Source organism: Anopheles maculipalpis, chromosome 2RL (assembly GCF_943734695.1).
Source record: "Anopheles maculipalpis chromosome 2RL, idAnoMacuDA_375_x, whole genome shotgun sequence".
NCBI lineage: Eukaryota > Metazoa > Arthropoda > Insecta > Diptera > Culicidae > Anopheles > Anopheles maculipalpis.
In genome coordinates, this window is record NC_064871.1 from 33,339,265 (window position 1) to 33,359,158 (window position 19,894).

Here is a 19,894-nt window from a genome sequence, read left to right on the forward strand (position 1 = left end):
ATGTTTAGTTTAACGTAATAGTGAGATCTTATTCCAGGATATACTTATCGACAACAAGAACATGCGATTTCTAATAAAATTAGAAGATAGAGTAGAACGTACAATCTATTACTTAGATGCTATTTACTGCATATGAAGGGGTTTGTAGATTGAGAATATATGTGGTTCTATAAATATGGATATGAAAGCGCTGATTGTTGAAGGTGTGTACTCTCTTGTCTGCCCATTGTTCTAGAAGATGGCCTGCAAATCTTTGGCAATCCTTTTTTTAATGACAACAAGGAACAGCCAATGCTTCCTACTAAAGTGTGTCATCATGGTTATCATTATGTACGTTAACAGCTTGAAGATGAGGTATACTCGAATGTCTTATTGAATATACTAAATGCTGAAAGAGATACTTATTCATCTAGTGGCTTTTTTCGGCAACCAAACTAGGTGAAGCCATGCCAACTGCTTGGCGCGATGCAAAAGAAGTTCGAAAAACGATTTTTAAAATTATTACATTAAAATGTTGGTATTAAATGTTTGTTTATGAAATGTTTTAAATTTATGTTTTATTATGCCACTTAATACAACATTACTTTTTGCCATGTCTTCTAGTTTTGGTTTTATTGCACTAATTTCCTGCTGGGAGCGATTGGTAGTATTTTTTTTTTATAGTAATGAAACTAAAGACGATGATACTAGGATTTGGTTATTTACTTTGTCGCTGATCGTTATGCTCATTTTTATTATTTTTGGGTTGATCATACTAAAACTAGAGGAATTCTCTAGCCTGCAAAGCTTCCCTGTCCGGCGAGGATCACTGGCGGACGCCAACCCACCCAATAGGGTTTTCCGCCACTGAAGACTGAAGACTGAAGACTGAAGACTGAAGACCGCCATCTAACCCATCGTCTTTCAGCAGAAAATCTGTGAAAAATCTTTAGTGCTCGGCCTTTTATCGATATATTCTGTGGCTATTTCCAACAGAGTCGGAAAATCATCTAGATGATTGCCAGCAGGCAGTGTAGAAAAATCGTCGATCAACATTAGAAAATTTGAGAAAGATGTATAATTTTTTTTATTACTATTTATCATAATTTTTGCCATCAGGAAACTGTATACTGTTTATCTACAGAACTACTAAATACACCAATTGCAGTCAAACACCATGGACTTGATCCTATCGAAGATCATGTACTCGTCCCGTCCTACCAACTAACCATTTGTACGTTTACGATCGCTTCGTCACTGTCTGTTTGGGCTTCCGACCAGGCCGTCCCCTTGTCGGTGCCGCACAAACTATGGCATCGGATCCTTTCAATTTCTCCACCGAAACAGATGCCCCACTCATCTTCCGTTCGTGCACCTTCCGATGCTTAGCCAGATGGTCCGAGCGGGAGAAACATTTCGGACAGTACTCACACCGGTACGGCTTTACACCCGAGTGTGACCGGAAGTGGCGTGACAGTTCGTCCGAGCGTGAAAATCTCCACTGACAGCCAGGCCACTTGCAGTGGTACGGTTTATCGCCCACATGCCGTCGCAGATGTGCTTTGAGATGTACCGGCTTTGCGTACACCTTGCGACAGCTTTCAAACGGACAGACAAACGTTCCGGATGAGTCAGGTTCGGATGAGTCACTCGGTCTGTGGACACTTTGAACAGTTGCTGGAACCGTTTGTGATACTTCCGGTGCGTTGGGTGACAATTTGTTAGCACTTATGGTGGCCCTTTCCGTAGGGTTCGACTGTCGTATGAACGCTTCACAGGAATCGTCACACAGGTAAGTGTTTTCTGGCAATCGTAACTCGTTCTCCCACAGCTGACTAAAGTTAACGCAGTTGTATTCCAAAATGAAGTCCTCCACGTTCAGTTCCAGCTCGAGGTCTCCTGCATCGTCGAGAGAGTGTATAAGTTCTCGGGTGTTCGTTGATGCTGTTGAGTCTATTGGTACTGGACACGCTTGATCCTCTCCACGGTATTCCGTAGCTTCTAGTGCGGGACACGTCAGTTCGGACAATGCCAATGCGATGTCCCTATCGTCCTGCAGCTCGGTGTACAGGTGATAGAATCCGTTCGCCAAAAAGTCATCTGAAGACTGTTCAAAGCTGCCTAAATCCATGGCTGATCACTCGATCCGATCGATGTCGATCGTTGGGACTAACTGAGTTTCGTACCGACTACGAACTGGTCACTGTTCCACGAGCTCCTCGTGAAAGATGATACGGCGCAAAGCAATGGGACTGATATCGTCGCAAGCACCGGCATAAGCCTACTGACGGATTTCCCCGGGATCATCGCCAGTCTCGGACCGCGGAGTGTGTGTTTGCTGCTAAATGAGATAAAAGTGACAGCATCGTATCCCGAGACATGTTCCCCGGTCCATGTAGACAGTTCTGGCATTTTTCTGATGGCCAACGATTGTTGACGGCGACGCTGTTCGGCTCGAGCAAGCCATCTGGCTATGTGACGTTGAGATACGGAGAAAGTAAGTTCGCAACCGTTAGGCAGCGGCGAACGCATTAGTGTCAAATGACAGATTTTTACCAACAAGTTGCATCCAAATGATGCATGCATGGATGAGATCTTGGTACTAATAACCGAATCATGAATGAAGTGCTGCGGCTGCGGTGCATCATGAAACGATTGGTTATTTATCAGCAAATAGCTGTTTAGCAAACAGTTCTCACTAGACTTGCCAGGCTTTTTGTTGCTGTTGTGATAAGATAGATTTCTCATCAATCAGCTTCCAACAAGACGCACGATTCGTGTCAGACAGAAAAACCAGATGTCCTCCGGGGGTCGTTTTATCTGTCTTGATGGACAACATGGTCATCGCTAACGATAGGTCCCTGGAGAGCACTCTTTCTAGTTCTCGTTTCGCTTCTCTTTCATTCCTTTTGATTCGGTTCCGATACTATCTGCTCAGAAGGGGTTTGTCTGTTTTTTAATATAGCGTGAAATAAATGTTATTTAGCGATCGTATTGAAATAATTGCTGCAGGTCTGCTGTTAAGCTGCTAATTATAACATCTAGAGTTTTGCTGTAACTAGAAGAAAACTCAGACTGATTGTAGACTGACTGACTGACAGCAACACACGAAATGCATGTTGTACCGCACCACGATACCTCTGGTAGTCCTCTACGGGTACGAGTGCTGAACAATGCTAACGAAGGACTCTAAAACACTCGTCTTTTACGAAAGGCGGATACTAAGGACTATCTTTGGCGTACGACGAGAACGATCCACCAGCTAGCGGAGCTGTTCGGCGGTGCAGATATACTGAAGAAACAAAGCCGAAAGGATACGATGACTGGAGCACGATGATGATTTTTCACGGGAATGCTGGTGTTTTTCCTCAATTACTCGGCAGGGGGTGGAGGGATCGGGTTAAGGTGTTCTACAAAAAGGTGCGCGGCAAAAAGACTCATCCTACGATATGCCGCATGCCAAGATCGGAGCATGAATGACCGAGTTATCGTCGATTTTCCACGGGAATGTTTTGGTTTTTCCGCATTAACTTGAAAGGGGGTGGAGGGATCGGGTTGAGGTGTTCTACAAAAAGGTGCGCGGCTCAAAGACCCATCCAACGGTATGCCGGACGCCAAGATCGGAGCATGAATGGCCGAGTTATCGTCGATTTTCCACGGGAATGTTTTGGTTTTTCCGCATTAACTTGAAAGGGGGTGGAGGGATCGGGTTAAGGTGTTCTACAAAAAGGTGCGCGTCTCAAAGACCCATCCAACGATATGCCGCATGCCAAGATCGGAGCATGAATGACCGAGTTATCGTCGATTTTCCACGGGAATGTTTTGGTTTTTCCGCAATAACTTGGAAGGAGGTGGAGGGATCGGGTTGAGGTGTTCTACATAAAGGTGCTCGGCAAAAAGACCCATCCAACGGTATGCCGCTTTTCATGACCGGACCAGGAATGACCGAGTTATCGTCGATTTTCCACGGGAATGTTTTGGTTTTTCCGCAATAGCTGGGTGGGGGGTGGAGGGATCGGGTTGAGGTGTTCTACAAAAAGGTGCTCGGCAAAAAGACTCATCCAACGGTATGCCGCTTTTCATGATCGGACCAGGAATGACCGAGTTATCGTCGATTTTCCACGGGAATGTTTTGGTTTTTCCGCAATAGCTGGGTGGGGGGTGGAGGGATCGGGTTGAGGTGTTCTACAAAAAGGTGCTCAGCAAAAAGACTCATCCAACGGTATGCCGCTTTTCATGATCGGACCAGGAATGACCTAGTTATCGTCGATTTTCCACGGGAATGTTTTGGTTTTTCCGCAATAGCTGGGTGGGGGGTGGAGGGATCGAGTTGAAGTGTTCTACAAAAAGGTGCTCGGCAAAAAGACTCATCCAACGGTATGCCGCTTTTCATGATCGGACCAGGAATGACCTAGTTATCGTCGATTTTCCACGGGAATGTTTTGGTTTTTCCGCAATAGCTGGGTGGGGGGTGGAGGGATCGGGTTGAGGTGTTCTACAAAAAAGTGCGCGTCACAAAGACCCATCCGACGGTACGCCGCATGCCAAGATCTGACCAGGAATGGCCGAGTTATCGTCGATTTTCCACGGGAATGTTTTGGTTTTTCCGCATTAACTTGGAAGGGGGTGGAGGGATCGGGTTGAGGTGTTCTACAAAAAGGTGCGCGTCACAAAGATCCATCCAACGATATGCCGCATGCCAAGATCGGACCAGGAATGACCTAGTTATCGTCGATTTTCCACGGGAATGTTTTAGTTTTTCCGCAATAACTGGACAGGGAGCGGAGGGATCGGGTTGAGGTGTTCTACAAAAAGGTGCGCGGCTCAAAGACCCATCCAACGGTATACTTTTCAAAGTGATCGGTCAAGGGATGACCGAGCTATCGCCGATTTTCCAAGGGAATGCTGCAGGTGGAATTTCCCGGGAGTTTGTGGAAAATCCCCTTGAGTCCCCTTCGATATTAAAAATCACGTTGTGGAGGGCTTTCCAAACGATATTTAAAGAAAGAAACAAAATTGTGAATAAAACTCTTAAAATAGAAAGACAAACTTAAAATGGATCGGAAAAATATTTGTCATGACGGAAAGAAATTATTTTCCAACCGGTTTTTAAATTTCCATTTGCTACCTCCTCGGATTCATGCTCTCTTGTTACTCCTGGTCGAATTTTGTCGCATAAAAATTTCCGGATTTTTGCCACAAAATTCCGACCAGGAGTAACAAGAGAGCATGAATTCGAAGAGGCAGCTCGTGCCGCCTGGAAATTTCCAAAGTTAGTTTTAAATTTGGGTTGGAAATTTTAAGTTTGGAATTCAACTTTAAATTTTGCCTCGGGATTTTAACTGATTTTGGAAATTTTCGGCCGGCACGAGCTACCTCCACGAAAGCATGCTCTCCTGTTACTTGGTGGCAGATTTTCGGCCAAAACCGGATCATTTCCGATGCGGCAAAATCCGACCAGGAGTAACAGGAGAGCATGAATCCGAGGAGGTAGCAAATGGAAATTTTAAAAACCGGTTGGAAAATAATTTCTTTCCGACAAGTCAAATATTTTTCAGGCATAATTTAAACTTTTTCTCCAATTTTGATTCATTCGATCTCATTTTTGTTTCTTTCTTTAAATATCGTTTAGAAAGCACTCCACAACGTGATTTTTAATATCGAAGGGGACTCAAGGGGATTTTCCACAAACTCCCGGGAAATTACACCTGCAGCATTCCCGTGGAAAATCGGCGATAGCTCGGTCATTCCTTGACCGATCACTTTGAAAAGTATACCGTTGGATGGGTCTTTGAGCCGCGCACCTTTTTGTAGAACACCTCAACCCGATCCCTCCGCTCCCTTCCAAGTTATTGCGGAAAAACTAAAACATTCCCGTGGAAAATCGACGATAACTCGGCCATTCCTGGTCCGATCAAGGCATGCGGCATACCGTTGGATGGGTCTTTGAGCCGCGCACCTTTTTGTAGAACACCTCAACCCGATCCCTCCACCCTCTTCCAAGTTAATGCGGAAAAACCAAAACATTCCCGTGGAAAATCGACGATAACTCGGTCATTCATGCTCCGATCTTGGCGTCCGGCATACCGTTGGATGGGTCTTTGAGCCGCGCACCTTTTTGTAGAACACCTCAACCCGATCCCTCCACCCCCTTCCAAGTTATTGCGGAAAAACCAAAACATTCCCGTGGAAAATCGACGATAACTCGGCCATTCCTAAGCAGATCTTGGCATGCGGCATATCGTTGGATGGGTCTTTTTGCCGCGCACCTTTTTGTAGAACACCTCAACCCGATCCCTCCACCCTCTTCCAAGTTAATGCGGAAAAACCAAAACATTCCCGTGGAAAATCGACGATAACTCGGTCATTCATGCTCCGATCTTGGCGTCCGGCATACCGTTGGATGGGTCTTTGAGCCGCGCACCTTTTAGTAGAACACCTCAACCCGATCCCTCCACCCCCTTCCAAGTTATTGCGGAAAAACCAAAACATTCCTGTGGAATAGAAGACAAAGAAGACTTAATTCTAAATGTACTTACCCCACCGTCCCGTGCTGAGCGCTGGGAGGGATACTTAAAATTTTCTTTCAAACCAGCCACACAATAAAAAGCTAAGGTCACGCTAGTAGATTTTCATTTTCCATTTCTAAAAATATTCATTATGTTTCCTCATCTTCAAACTTCTGCCGTACGTTCTCTGCCTTCACAGTGCGCTTCTTTCTACAATCGCTGTTCGCTGCTAACTTACAATGCTACACCCCATCTTCATCATTCTTCAAGAGCTCCGTGCGGGAAAAGAAGATCGAGAGTTGCACGTATGGTGGTGGTGGTGTGGTCACTTAGAAGAGCTTTACAAAACTGTGCAAACCAATGACACGTAAAACCACATGGTGCCATTGCCAGGTAAATGGGAGTGGTCGCACACCTGTGTGCGCATTCTGTGTTTAAAGTGACTATATCAATACATAAATGCTGTTTTAACACGTTTGTTGATTGCGGATCCCTTAATTTCCGGCTCGTACTGTTTAAATTCAACTTAATAAACAGATGTAGCTTGTTTTGATTGTTCCAATGCAATTTAATTAGAAAAAAGAAGTTTGTTCTCCGGTATAACAGGTTGTAAGCAAGTGATCCTGAAGTTCAATCCTGCATTTTTGTTGCTTGCATCTTTCCATTTTAATCGAAGCGTTTCCTTCAAAATTATATTTATGTATGTATCATTCAACCCTCCATAATTTGACCTACTTCCAAAAGCACAGCGCCACACCAGTTATGTGAAATGAGCTACCTTTACTAATTCGTTCAAAATACCCACACACCAACATACGCTCGACACTTCCCCGTACGATGTTTTGTCTTGTTTTCCATAACTAAAACAAATAACATAAACAACCAGCATTTCTTGGCTTAATTTTCCGCCCTTTTTTAAATCCATTTTTACCATCACGATTTCCTTTCCTCTTGTAGACCACTTCAGCGCGCGCATCTTGCATTTACACACGCACGCACACACACACACAAACATTATCATCATCCTGTTGGTTGAAACCGCTGAGAATGCGCTCGAAGGGCTCAAAATACTGTTACAGCAACACGTTACGCACACGTCGTTTGCTGAAATTGGTTTTTAAGGGTGCCAAAGGTATCCGCTTCCGCTATTAAGCAACTGATTTGTTTCGCTAAACTTCTGCATTGTTTTTCTTTTGCAGTTTAATTTTTGTTTAGGTTTAGTTTTTTTTACATTTTCTTTCCGTTTTTTTAATGTGTGTGTGTGTGTGAATATGTTTTTTGTCAATCTATTTTTTCTTTTTTCATTTGCTTGTTTGGTTTATCTTTCACTCCATACATGTACTATCTCTTCTTTGACACTGTTGGGTTGTGAGCTCCGTTTTGCTATGCGGTTTTAGTTCTTTAGCTCCTTGTTGTGAGTGTGTGTATATATATTTTAGTTATGTTCTTCGCTAGCTCTTTACCAACTGTCCGATTTCCAAAGCCCAAATGTTTCCCACTAACAATAGACAATTTGCTTAGGCATCCTTCATTTTTCTTCCTGTGTGTTTCATACACTCATTGAAGCATTTGTTAAACACACACAAACCCACACAACAGCGTCCATAATACGAGTTTTTGCATCTTTTGTCAATGGTGTTCTCTGACCTATGATGGTTTTTTTGTTTTTACTAGTTGCTGTATTGTTGTTTTGTTTTGTTTTCCAACGATTTAGTTTTTCCACGCTTTTCCCGCTATTTGCTACCTACCGCACTTAGTCACGCTTAAGTTACTTAATATTTACTTTGTGATTCTGCTTCTCAGAGCTTACAGGCTAATTGTTATACACACACAAATATATACAAGCTGACGGACACACGGACACGCACATCACGCACCGACACACATATTCGTGACGCTCGAATTGTTTGTTTGCAAATACATTTCCCATATAAGCACACGATTAGAAATCTAAAACAACAAATAATTAACTGAGATAAGCGAGACTGTCGAAGAAATGCTCTTTTTTTTTTGTTTTTCTATGTGCGTTCGTGTGTGCGTGATTTTTGTGTGGTGTTGTGTGTCCTTTTTCTTTGTACATAGCAGTTTGATTTCATGCTTGAATGTATTCTTCCACCGTTTTTTTTATTTTTTGCTTGTATCCTTCCGTCTCTTCTGTCTCCGCCTAAAGTTGATGCTGCTTTCCTTCCACGAGTCCACCACGTGTGGCCAATTCTGTCACGTTTTTAAGTCACTTTATGTGAGTTTTTTGTTTAATGTTTCACTAGTGTTTTATAAGCTGCAAACATCATCGCAATAGCCGTGTCGGCGACAGAAGCATTCAACGTAATTCGTTCCGAGACGCACGCTTTTATCCGGAGCTTGGCCTAAACGTGTTGGCTTATGGGCTCATTCATTATCTATACAATTTATCAACAACAGACAGCAACGTCTTTCAATTGCTCGCTCGCACACCTATGATACACGCACACGCCCTGTTTAGTAGATCACCTCGTACACCGTTGCTTTCTTATCACCGGACCCGGTGACGATGTACTTATCATCGGTCGAAATATCACAACTTAGTACTGATGAGGTTTCCTTTGACTGTTGATTGGAAAATGGAAAAAAAAACCGTTATCAGTATTCAAAAAGGTTGATTGAACAGTGAAGAACTTGAGGTTCATTGAAACTCACCTGGAAAATGCTTGCACCGTACGGCGTGCGCCACGCGTTCAGTAGATTATCCTTGCCGGTCGAGACGAACCATTTGCCGCAGGCGGCAAATCGCAAGGAAAGTACACAGCTTTCGTGCAGATGTAGCTGATATTTGTCCTGCTTCGTCGCGTGCAGTACCTCGACGTGCGAATTTTCCATTCCGACCGCTAACCATTCGCCTGAAAGTATAGCATTTCGAGAGAAAGCAAGCATATTTTTCATGAGTTACATTCTGTGTTTGCTGTAAAGATTTATTTTTTAATAGTATCAGTTTTGCTCTCACTCGGTAGCCTTATACGGGTAGGACTCCTTAGGCACATAAGTAAAGCGATGTAGATCTGTCCTTACAAAGAAGCCCTCACCATTTACAATCTAATACTTTTTTTGTTCGCGTTCTTATCCTTTGATGGATGCTTGGAGACAAGAGGAGTTCTCGGAACAAGTGAAATCATAACTAAAGCCAACTACACACTTGGCTTCGTCGTTGGGGCCACCGGTGCGGTGCTTTAAGGGTACCAATTTGTCTACAAACTTTGTGAGTGGCATGTTTGAGAAACCTGTGACGTTTGGTCTGTATCGTCTTTAAATGTATCTGAGGCACTTCTCTTTTAAGATTTGTTATTTTGTTATTTTGTTTATTGAAATCGACGGAACATACATGGCCCTCCCGAAGCTTTCTTATAGCTAAATCTATTGCAGGACGGATACAATTTAGTAACACAAGACGCAACATGTTTGGAACGATCAAAAATATCGTTGAATTCTCTACACATAATCTGAAAAGGATCAGAGGAACCAAAACCTCCTCACCTGTACGTCAAGTAATGGTCTAGCCCGGAGCGATCTCGCCGGGACGTAAATATTAAGTATGAAAAGTAGCATTGACGCTGGTCAAAAAGTCCACAAACAGGCTCTGTGCGTTGCAGCTCGGCTGCTTCAACGATTCGATGCCCAATAGTGCGCAGCGACCTTTACAATGCATCTCAGGTCTCCAAGAGCGCAAAGCAAATGGGATAAATTTACACTAAATGGACTCTATGCGAGCCAGTGAACGTGCTGCAGTAGATCACCACACCACGGACGCGTATTCCAGCATGGACCGCACCAAGGAGCAATCTTCTTCTTCTTCTTCTTGGCTTAACGACCTGTCTAAGGTCATGCCGGCCATTGAAATGGCCGGCATGACCTTAGACAAGGACCTTACCAAGGAGACAAGGATGACCTTACCAAGGAGCAATACAGTGTCTTAATCGAGACCGCGTCGTCGAGGCCTAGCGCTTATTGTTTCAGCAAGCCTATCAACTGATTCCCTTTAGTGACGACATTTTCTTTGCTGGTCCTGGAAGCTCAACATCCTGTCAAGGAGCAGTTATAAATCGCTGACACAGATTTTTCGTTCAAAAACAAATCCGTTGTACGAGTACGAGTTATCGAAGTCAAGGGGAGAACGTTTTTCTAGCGAAAGTCACAACAGTACCCTTTTCGAAGCAGAGTACACAAGATGGCCTGATGTTGTAGCTGGTTAGCGTAGCTGCGGTATAATTATCGACATAGAGCAAATGACTGTCAGGTAGAACCGTCATGTAGTTAATATATAACACAAGGAGAAATGGACCAAAGTTATTCCTTGAGGAAAACTCAAAGAGCGCCCATTTTCACGCGATACGATCGATCACCAAGGTACGCTCTAATGCAGGCGCCGTCCCTTTGTGCTCTAAACTTTCCTCTGTTGGTCTATACGATACTCCAAATGAACCTTGCCTTTGTTTTAGAGAATTTCTGACACGCGTGGTTTTCACTACATACGCTATAATAATTGCAATAATCGTCTTCAATGTTGGTTAAGATGATTTTCCCACATTTTATGATTAAACCTCTTTACCTACTAAGTCTGCCCGTTTTTCTTAACCTTCTCTTATATTTCTTGGTAGCTTTACGTTAAAAATCTGAAATTTTATATCAGACATTTAGATAATGTAAAGGAAACTTACCCGTTGGACAATAGCCGAGCGAGAAGATTTGTGAGCTAAAATCGTGCTGCTGCAGCTGCCGACCTTCTCGCAAATCCCACGACCGTACCGTGTTGTCCAGCCCACCTGTCCACAGGCGCGATCCGTCCGGACTGATGTCGATGCAGGACGCTCCGTCCGTGTGGCCCTGGAACTGTCGCACCAGCGTCTGATTGTGCAGATCCCACACCGCAATGTTACCGTCGCTGCAGCACGAAAAGCACACCTTCGAGTCGGGGCTGATGGCGAGCGCGTAGCAGGCCGGTGCAGCCGACGTTAGTTCCGCCTTTATCCGGGGCGTCGGACTCGCCAAATCCCAGATCGAAAGGTTGGACGCTTCCCCACCGACGATCAGCGTACGGCCGTCCGGTAGCAGCTTCACCGACCGTATATAGTTGTCTCGCTGCTGCGAATTATAACCAACCAGCCATTAAAGGGACGTTCTGCTGTGCGCGATACCGGCGGCGCTTGTTCCAACCGTTGCCGAAGCGAAAACACTTACCAGACAGTCCAGCTGGCTGACGGGGCTTTTGTTGCCGGGCTGTGAGATGTCCCACACCTTCACGCATCCCTTACCACCGGTGTACACGTACTTGGTCGGGTTGGAGATGGTGACCGCACACACGACCTCACCGTGCGATAGGGTGTTGATTTGGCGGGCATGTCGAGGAATACCTGGCCCTGTTAGGGCGTCGGCAGGAAACGGCACGGGCTGTGGGGCACCTTCACCGTTCATGTGGTAGGAGTAGGCACTGGGCGGAAGAACGGCAATGTTTGGTGGATTAGCTCAACGCGTGCTTGTCGATGTTGAGCGGGAAAAGGATTTGATTATACTCACGGTTTTCCGCTTGACACGGGTAGCGCAATACCGTTGGTGCGTACGTGGCCGTGGGGATCGAAAGGCATCGGTGGCCGACCGTATGGGTCGGGCGGGGGCCGCGCGTACGGATCCGACGGACGCTGATATGGCGAGGGTGGGTAGCCGGCGGCTGGTGAAGGTACTACGGCTTTCGGGACACCGGGTGTGGACGAGTTGGGCGTGGGAACACGGGCCTTCGCTCCGGGAGTGCCTGGTTTGTCGAGCTGGAAGTGGACACGGGGTTAGAGCTTTGCGTCATATTTTATCGAAAAGGGGATTCAACGGTCTTACATCTTTCGTTTTGAGGCTGGGCGTTGATCGGGACGAGCTTGAACCGGAACGGGATGGTGGTCGATCGTTTGCACCCTTCAAGCTGCTCGATCCTGCCTTGTCGCTACCGTTCAGTCCGATGCTATCCCGATCGCCACGGTCCGATTGATGATCGCCATTAGGTCGGGGTGAAGGTGAACCCTGAGAGATGAATGAAAAGAAGCACAAACGAGACGTAAAGCACGTGAATCACGTGATCGCCAGCACACGACTAGTGACAACATTCTACCGTACACAAATGCGAACCCAATACTTTGGGATGGGTTGAGAATCGAGGATCGTACTATTCCCGCAACAAAAAATTACACAATAACAACAAAATGAACCGCAACAAATACACAAACACGACAAACGAGGAAAATGGAGGGACCCTATAACACTTCTACGGACACAAAAAGAGACAACAAACAAACGACAACGGACAAGGAAGTATGTGGTACGCGTGTGTGTGTGCTTTTTTGTGTGCTTACAGATGAGGTGTTACGAATGCATAAGCAAATACAATTACTCTGACTAGAATGGGGACTACAATGGAACAAATAATGTATGAGCAAAAGCAAAACATTGAAACTAAAAAGGGAAAAGCATTTAAATGATAAAAGTAATACGAACAACAAATGTAACAAATAATTAACTATAGAAGCACTGAACAGATAAACAAGAAACAAGCAATAAAACATTAAAATTAAACTTTCAAAGTAAAACAAAAACCAGCGTTCGACACACACTAATACACAACACAACAACAACAGCTGGTGGCGGTAGTGATGGTGATAGAGGAATTATCAAGAGCAACCAGGACTTTGCTTTGTTATGCTTCTTCTTCATCTTAGAACTCTTTTCTGATCAACCAATTGTTCTACTTTTTGTTTGCAAATTTGCATGTGAAGTGAGTGAGTGTGTGCGTGTGTGTGTGTGTGGGTGTGTGCTTAACAATAATTTAGGCGGCGGATCTAGCGATATCTTGTGCTCAAACGCGTCCACACACACACACACGCACACATATACACAAGCACACAACCACGCGCACACACATACAACCCTTACCGTTTCGTTCGCGACGTCCACCACTAAATCCTGATCACTTTTCTCACCATCACTTTCCTGCAAAACAATATAGGGCAACTGTTCAATACACTGGATCAAACTGGAGAACTGATAATGGGTGTGATAATGGAACGCAAAATTATGAGCAGAGGGTACATCGGTGGGTTTGATATGTAAGATGAGCGATAACGACAAACGAAGAGGGGAAAAAACGGGGAAGGAAGATCGTACGGCAACACTACTGCGGATGGGGCTGAGTAAAACTAAGAGTGACCAATCAAAGGAACACAAAATTTGAAAATGGAAATATAAGAAGCTTGGAGATAGAGATTTGTGGTACGAAAGCCGAAATTAAGCATTAACTTGCGAGCTGCAGCTTCCAAAGCTTCAATTGCATTTCAATTCAAGCAATTGAGATCATTCAGTTGGCTTATGCACCTTCCAAGTCGGAGTGTTGCTTAAGCTGTTTTTTAGCGTGTTCGTAAAGATGAAATAGTGCATTGAAGCGTTTGTACGAGTTTGAGGATTAATTTTGACGCTCAAAACTAGTAAACTTTTAAAGGCTCGCTCCTAAGCTTCCAGATAGGAGTCACCAAGATGAAAAGATCCTTTTACGATTACAAAAATACAAAACAAAAAGCTGTTGGTCATTGCTGATATCAGCACGGAACCTCTACGATCGTCCAAATCCACAGATAGATATTATTCAAAACGCCATCAACTTCTCATTCTAAGTTTTCGTCTCAAGCATAGACGGTGATTTTCTCATGATATTCTTCATCATTTGGTTTTGTCAAATAGTGCCATCGTAGGCCCCAGAGGATCCAGAGAATAAAGCATTGGTATTCGTGAAATTTTTTGCAGCATTTGAAGAGCCATACAATACTGTTTGGAAGACGGGATCAAACCACTGTTTAAACGGTTTCGTCTTTCTTTAGTAGTGAGCAGATGTTGAATAGACAGAATTGATGGATCGTTAGGAACACAGGGCACATCGCATAAAAAAGCTATAATTTATTTATAATTAATAATGACGGTCCAGTGCCGTATTGTCATAAAAAAGCTATAAAATCATTATATTTTTTTAATGCATAAGTTGGTTCTAGTTTGCCTTGTGTTCTCATGACTCAGCTACAGTTCTATTAGGCAATAGCGCATAAAAAGCTTCAGCATCTCTAATCTAGGTGAGATAATTCGCAAAACACAATACAATAATATTCATTTGTCCGCTGCAACTGACAATTTGAATCTAAAATTCTAGAAAGCGGATCTATTACAACCCAGAAATCGATTGTCGCTATTTGCATCTCCTTCATCAAACAAGCAAACAATTTCATCGTATGTCGAACATATCAAACAGAAACAAGCAGAGGAAAAAAAAACGCACGCCCTCCAACATTCACGCCTTTCTTACATTCCATCATAATGGCAAAAAAATCTCGTTACACACACACACACATACGAACGCTCGAAAACTTGATCGAAAGCACAAAACTTACGTGGTTGAGTTTTTCCTCTTTCCGTCGTTTGGCTTCCCCGCCGTCCAGCTCCAGGGGTGATCGTGGTCGATACTTTTCCCGATCGGCCGGTGACACGGAATTACGCTACAATTGTAACAAGTAAATAGTTGGTTAGATGAGGATTGAATTTACTACTGGTAAGTGACGGGGTGCTGTGGAACACTTACCATACGCTCCTCAGCCGATGGTCCACCGAGCGGTACCTTTAAATCTTCCCGATGTAGATCGGGTGGCGCTTTAAGCATGCTTTGTGGCGCACCGTGTGGTAAACCCATCGGGCCACCGAATGCTGTTAGCGGTCCTGCCAGTGCACCCAGCCCAGGGATCGGTTGCGGTGGTGCGCCAGGTATCTGCTGTGCGTGGATCTGCTGCTGCAATTAGACGCGAATGAGCCGGTTGTTGTTGGAAGGATAGTTTTGAAGGGATTTGCGGTGCGGCACAGTACCAAACATTTATGAATGGATAGGTGATGGAGAGAGAGAGAGAGATAGAGATAGATAGATAGAGGGAGAGAGAAAAATGGGGAAAGAAAACAAAAACCAATTAGTTCATATTAAAGTGGTACGAATTTAGTACACATGAATTTTGCGTAGAATGAACGTGAGATGCAAACGAACAGAGAGGAAGCATAAACGAAACAAAGGCTCGACTGTCATGAAAAGCACATTTTCTTCTTTGGTCGAGCACATACACATTACAAAGGGGAATCAATTGAGTGATGCGAATTATGATGATGTCAGTGGAAGTTACCAGAAAAGCCCCTAAGGCGGCATGTGGGTGCCAAGCAGGTGTGTTGGTATGGTGAAAGCATGCACAAATGATTATGACACACAATATAACATACACACAAAAACACATGCATGCATACATATAGTCAAATGAGTCGGGCCACAAGCCTCATCCCGTGCCACCGGAATGTGTCATCGTGTGGAAGTGTCCTGGTGGAGAAGGGCAGAGGCGGATGGGAAAGTCGTGTCGGGGTTTGGAAGTAATTATGATATTTGAGTGATTTAATTAAATTGTTATAACCATTATGTGCGCATTAACGTCAATCGCTCGTGCACGGGGCCAATAGCAACTGGCGTGGCGTTTGTTTGTCTACCTTGTACTTGTGTGGGGCTTGTACGGAGCGAGAGGTATGTGGCCAAACCGATTATGAATAATGACCCGATGATGATGATGATGCACCGCGTTTGCATGTGCCGGAATGCAAGCAGTAATACACACCGATGTGGAAAGGTGTGAATATAAATATTTATTTTCCGGACAGCCAACCACTCAACACAGACTGCTGTGTCCGGCCCGGCACCAACACCGGTGAGTCCTTTTAAACTTTGGTATGATTTTTGACTTTTTCATTCTCAACTCTACCCGCTGACGGGGAAAACAATGATGGAGTCATTAATTAAACACTAATTGATGCGGCTACGATTTACGTGACTGTTGCACTGTGTTTGATGTCTGATCTGAGGAAGTAAGTTTGCCAGGGAATTACAAAGCTTGACGTTGCGTCATTTGAATTTAAGGGACATGTTTCACAAACACACAATTCTTGAAAAGCATATTTAAATACTGATAATTCTACTTCAACTATGCGTTTGCAGAAAAAACATATTTAAATGCTGGTAAATTTTTCACTGCTGAGACTGTATAAAAATACGCCTCAGAGAATCTGTCCATAAATGACTGAATTTTTCTTAGCAGAGCTCGAGTATTTTGACAGATCTAATTGATGCTGACGGACATTTGAGGCATTGTAAACCCAAAACGAACATGAAGAGGTGGGGATTCGCCAAGCATCCGTCGCGATATTGGAAAAACAGGCGGTGGCGATAGATCGTAAGCGTTATCGAAGATCTAGAAGCAGGACAACGTGGCTACTGGTATGTAAGTAATTTATTGATTGTAATTTACATCCTTACAGCTACTTCCTAAAAATCAATTCAAAATGAAAATTTTGTGATAGTAAGAACTTGTTCTTGAAACCGATGCGTTCCCATATTATGAGATGCTTTTGAGTGTGAATTTGAGGACGCAAAGCATTTGAATTTTGCTTAGATAATTAGTTAATCTCACAGACACTTATGTACTGCGAAGTTCACACAAACATACATGAGAAGAATCGAATGCAAGGCCTGCATCCATGCATTGAAGGCTCGCTCTTTTCCCTAACGTTCCCAGCGATACACTGTTGCTAAATTTGTATTTGTGACAAATTTGTGTGCGATTAATTGAAGCGCTTTTTAATGTCCGATCACCAGCGAAAAAAACCGATACCTGTTACAAATTTCGATGTCTGTTTGTTTTCACACCCCCTTGCTCCCTTTTGTGTGGTTCAACCCGCTTCGGCCTTCAACCCTCTACAGGTGTGGAATAGTTCACGCAGACAGAATTAATGACAAAATCCGCGCGAGGAAAATCGGAGGAGATTTGCCGTTGGCGGTTTTGGGGAGGCTGCGGTTTTGGTTTTGGACCGCCTCCCCCCCGCGGCTCACCCGTGGAAAACTTTGTGGCTAGTTTGGCCTTTTTTTGCGTTCGTGTGCGGTTTCGGTGCCGTTCGCTGTTAGGATAAAGTGGACAACCAGAAGTGCTGTTGAGGTGGACAGTGTGTCAATGTCGGTATCTTGCAACAGAGTTGCGGTTTTGGCGATTCGATTGTGGGCGTTGATGAATTTTCCAACGCGCCGATTTGTGTCGGTGGTGGTTGGTGATAGTACAATGAACTCATTTTTCAAAGCGGTGCTGTGGTTAAGCTTTGTTTGTGTATGTGCCAGTATGTGTACGTTGTCATTGTTAACATTGAGATAAGCAGTGGAAAAAAATATGAGTTTAGGAAAATTCTCATACAAGAGGTTTACGAACGTTATTTATCTTCAAAATGAATTTTAGTACAACTCACCGAAACAAGGACCACTGTTCTAAAAATAACGGCAAGCAAATGAATCCATCAAAAAGAGCAACGTAACAGCGCAAATGTGAGACCTAGGTGCAACAATGAATCAGTTATTCGTGCGCTCCTTAGTTCTCTCGCGTACAATATTTCCCACCTGGCGCCCCACAATACTCTCTTCCCTTTTGCCAACTTCGTTAGTGCTCTCCCCTATCCATCCAGCAATTCACAAAAAGTAAAAGAAATAATGGCGAGAGTCCTTTTGTGTATCAGGAAGGGGGAAAAACGCCTTCAACGCCTTCAATGAAAACATTCACCACATTTTGCATTCTGCAGTTGTCCCTCAGTGCGCTCGACACACACCGCCGTGAAAATGACTGTGCATCGTTTTCTTTCTTGACGAGCTTTTCCAGTGGTTTCCCTTTTGCTCCGTCTTTTTTTTGTTTTGTTTTGTTTAACGACAACGCCGTCATCATGTTCCACCGAAGAAGTGAACCACCTCGACCATCTTTACCAGGGCCGAGGAGTATGGGTGGTGATGGTTTTCGTTTGCCATGGTTGAAAAGTTGGAACGAGTTTTCACGCGAACGAAACAAAGAACATGGACACCACACTCCACACCAGCCATTCGGTTGAACCAAATGGCTTACAGCACACACACACACAGCGTCACGCACAGCGATTCCTTTACGCCTTCCATGCCAACGGAAACTACCCTTGCGCTGAACCGTTGGGTGATGAAAGGACCGCACACGGTTGGAGAAATTATGAAGCTCCAACCAGCTCTGCTGCTGCTGGGCGTCGGAGACAGAGAAGCAGGAACATAATGAAATATGAACTCGGTATTGGACCGGAAGCGGTTTGCCACTGCCCCGTTCTGCCAAGCAAAAAGAGGGGAGCGAAGGGATCGGGTCGTGGTGCAGACCGGGTGAGTTTTAATTGGAAGGAGACCTTTCCACTCGTCGGCGGCGAGTTGGTTGGTCCTCGTTAAGCGCGAGGCCAACAAGGACGAGATGGGGCGCAACCCCCCGGGTATGGGTGAAAACTTTCGCAGTCATTTACAAACGATTGCCGCGCACGACTCTCGAAATACTTGGCTAGAGCGTTGGCTGGGAGGTCAACCTCCCGAGTTGGGAGCTTAACGCCGGGTGGGTGGGTCGCGGGCCATCGCCAACCGAGGGCGTCATACCGGCGGCAAAGCGCGTTGGCGTTTATTTGCGTTTATGTAGCAGGAAATGGTTCAAATTAAAATGAATTACAGCAAACGGTGTGCACCGTGTGGCAGTGGTGTCATTTTCGGGGCGCCTGGAGGGAAAGCAGCACCGAACTTTTGTGTCAACTTTTTCGCTGTGTGATGTGGGTGGATAAGAACAGAGGGCAAGAATAAATACCATGGGCAAGTGTAGAAAAGCGACGCGAATTGGTGTATTTCTTTAGCAAACGGTCAGAGAAGTTAGCGACAATCAAGTCAATAAGTGGTAGAAGTTCTTTCGGGCAAAGTTTGGAGTGCAAGTGATGTTGTTTGGTGGTTTGGGATCGTGTCGTATCGAGAAGCATTTTTAGTTTTACTTTAATTCAACTACTCTCCGTGAGACAAGCAACAGTGAGATGCTACAGGAACAAAGTATTGCTCAATTGTTCAAAACCATCTCAGGGAAAAACAATCACCTCCCAAAATCAACACGAAATGGCGGGATGATGTCCACTTATGTCCGGCTGATGCTTACCCGTGCATCAAGGTTCCATTGCATTGCAGACAAACACCAACCGCAACCGGTGTGGAAAACATATTAGCAGTCGTTTATGTTGCTTCTCCCAAATCCATAACATCCAACGTTACCCAACTTCCCCGAACTCTAAACCGAGCCAAGTGGTAAAGCGTCTGAACATGATGTTGTGTCATGTACGTGTGTGTGTGTATGTGTGCCCCAAAAAACCGCCGCTCGTTTTAGTTGGCAAACATTTCACAATTGATACTCCTACCACCCCGAATCTGCGTTTTCTTTTTTTGAGGGGCCAATACAATCACCAACAATTCCAATACACAAAATGAC

General features: G+C 44.5%; 2 protein-coding genes across 13 annotated transcripts in view; both read right to left on the reverse strand.

Moving 5' to 3' along the window:
* LOC126557211 (protein groucho-like) overlaps positions 1-19,894 on the reverse strand; it is a 345,364-nt gene that overhangs the window by 143,001 nt on the left and 182,469 nt on the right. For 4 of the 12 annotated variants that reach the window (XM_050212904.1, XM_050212903.1, XM_050212899.1 and 1 more), the window contains 9 exons: positions 15,118-15,321; positions 14,930-15,034; positions 13,431-13,487; positions 12,345-12,524; positions 12,033-12,277; positions 11,697-11,946; positions 11,177-11,600; positions 9,165-9,364; positions 8,952-9,074 (listed from right to left, as the gene is read on the reverse strand). In XM_050212904.1, the coding sequence (XP_050068861.1) occupies positions 8,967-9,074; positions 9,165-9,364; positions 11,177-11,600; positions 11,697-11,946; positions 12,033-12,277; positions 12,345-12,524; positions 13,431-13,487; positions 14,930-15,034; positions 15,118-15,321 (1,773 nt within the window). In that variant the 3' untranslated portion in view covers positions 8,952-8,966. The remainder of the gene's footprint in view (positions 1-8,951; positions 9,075-9,164; positions 9,365-11,176; positions 11,601-11,696; positions 11,947-12,032; positions 12,278-12,344; positions 12,525-13,430; positions 13,488-14,929; positions 15,035-15,117; positions 15,322-19,894) is intronic. The other 8 variants (XM_050212907.1, XM_050212902.1, XM_050212905.1 and 5 more) reach the window with 5 other exon arrangements.
* LOC126559499 (Krueppel-like factor 11) lies at positions 1,220-2,134 on the reverse strand. Its single transcript, XM_050215667.1, has one exon. The coding sequence runs from the start codon at positions 2,108-2,110 to the stop codon at positions 1,220-1,222; it is 891 nt and encodes a 296-aa protein (XP_050071624.1). The 5' UTR covers positions 2,111-2,134.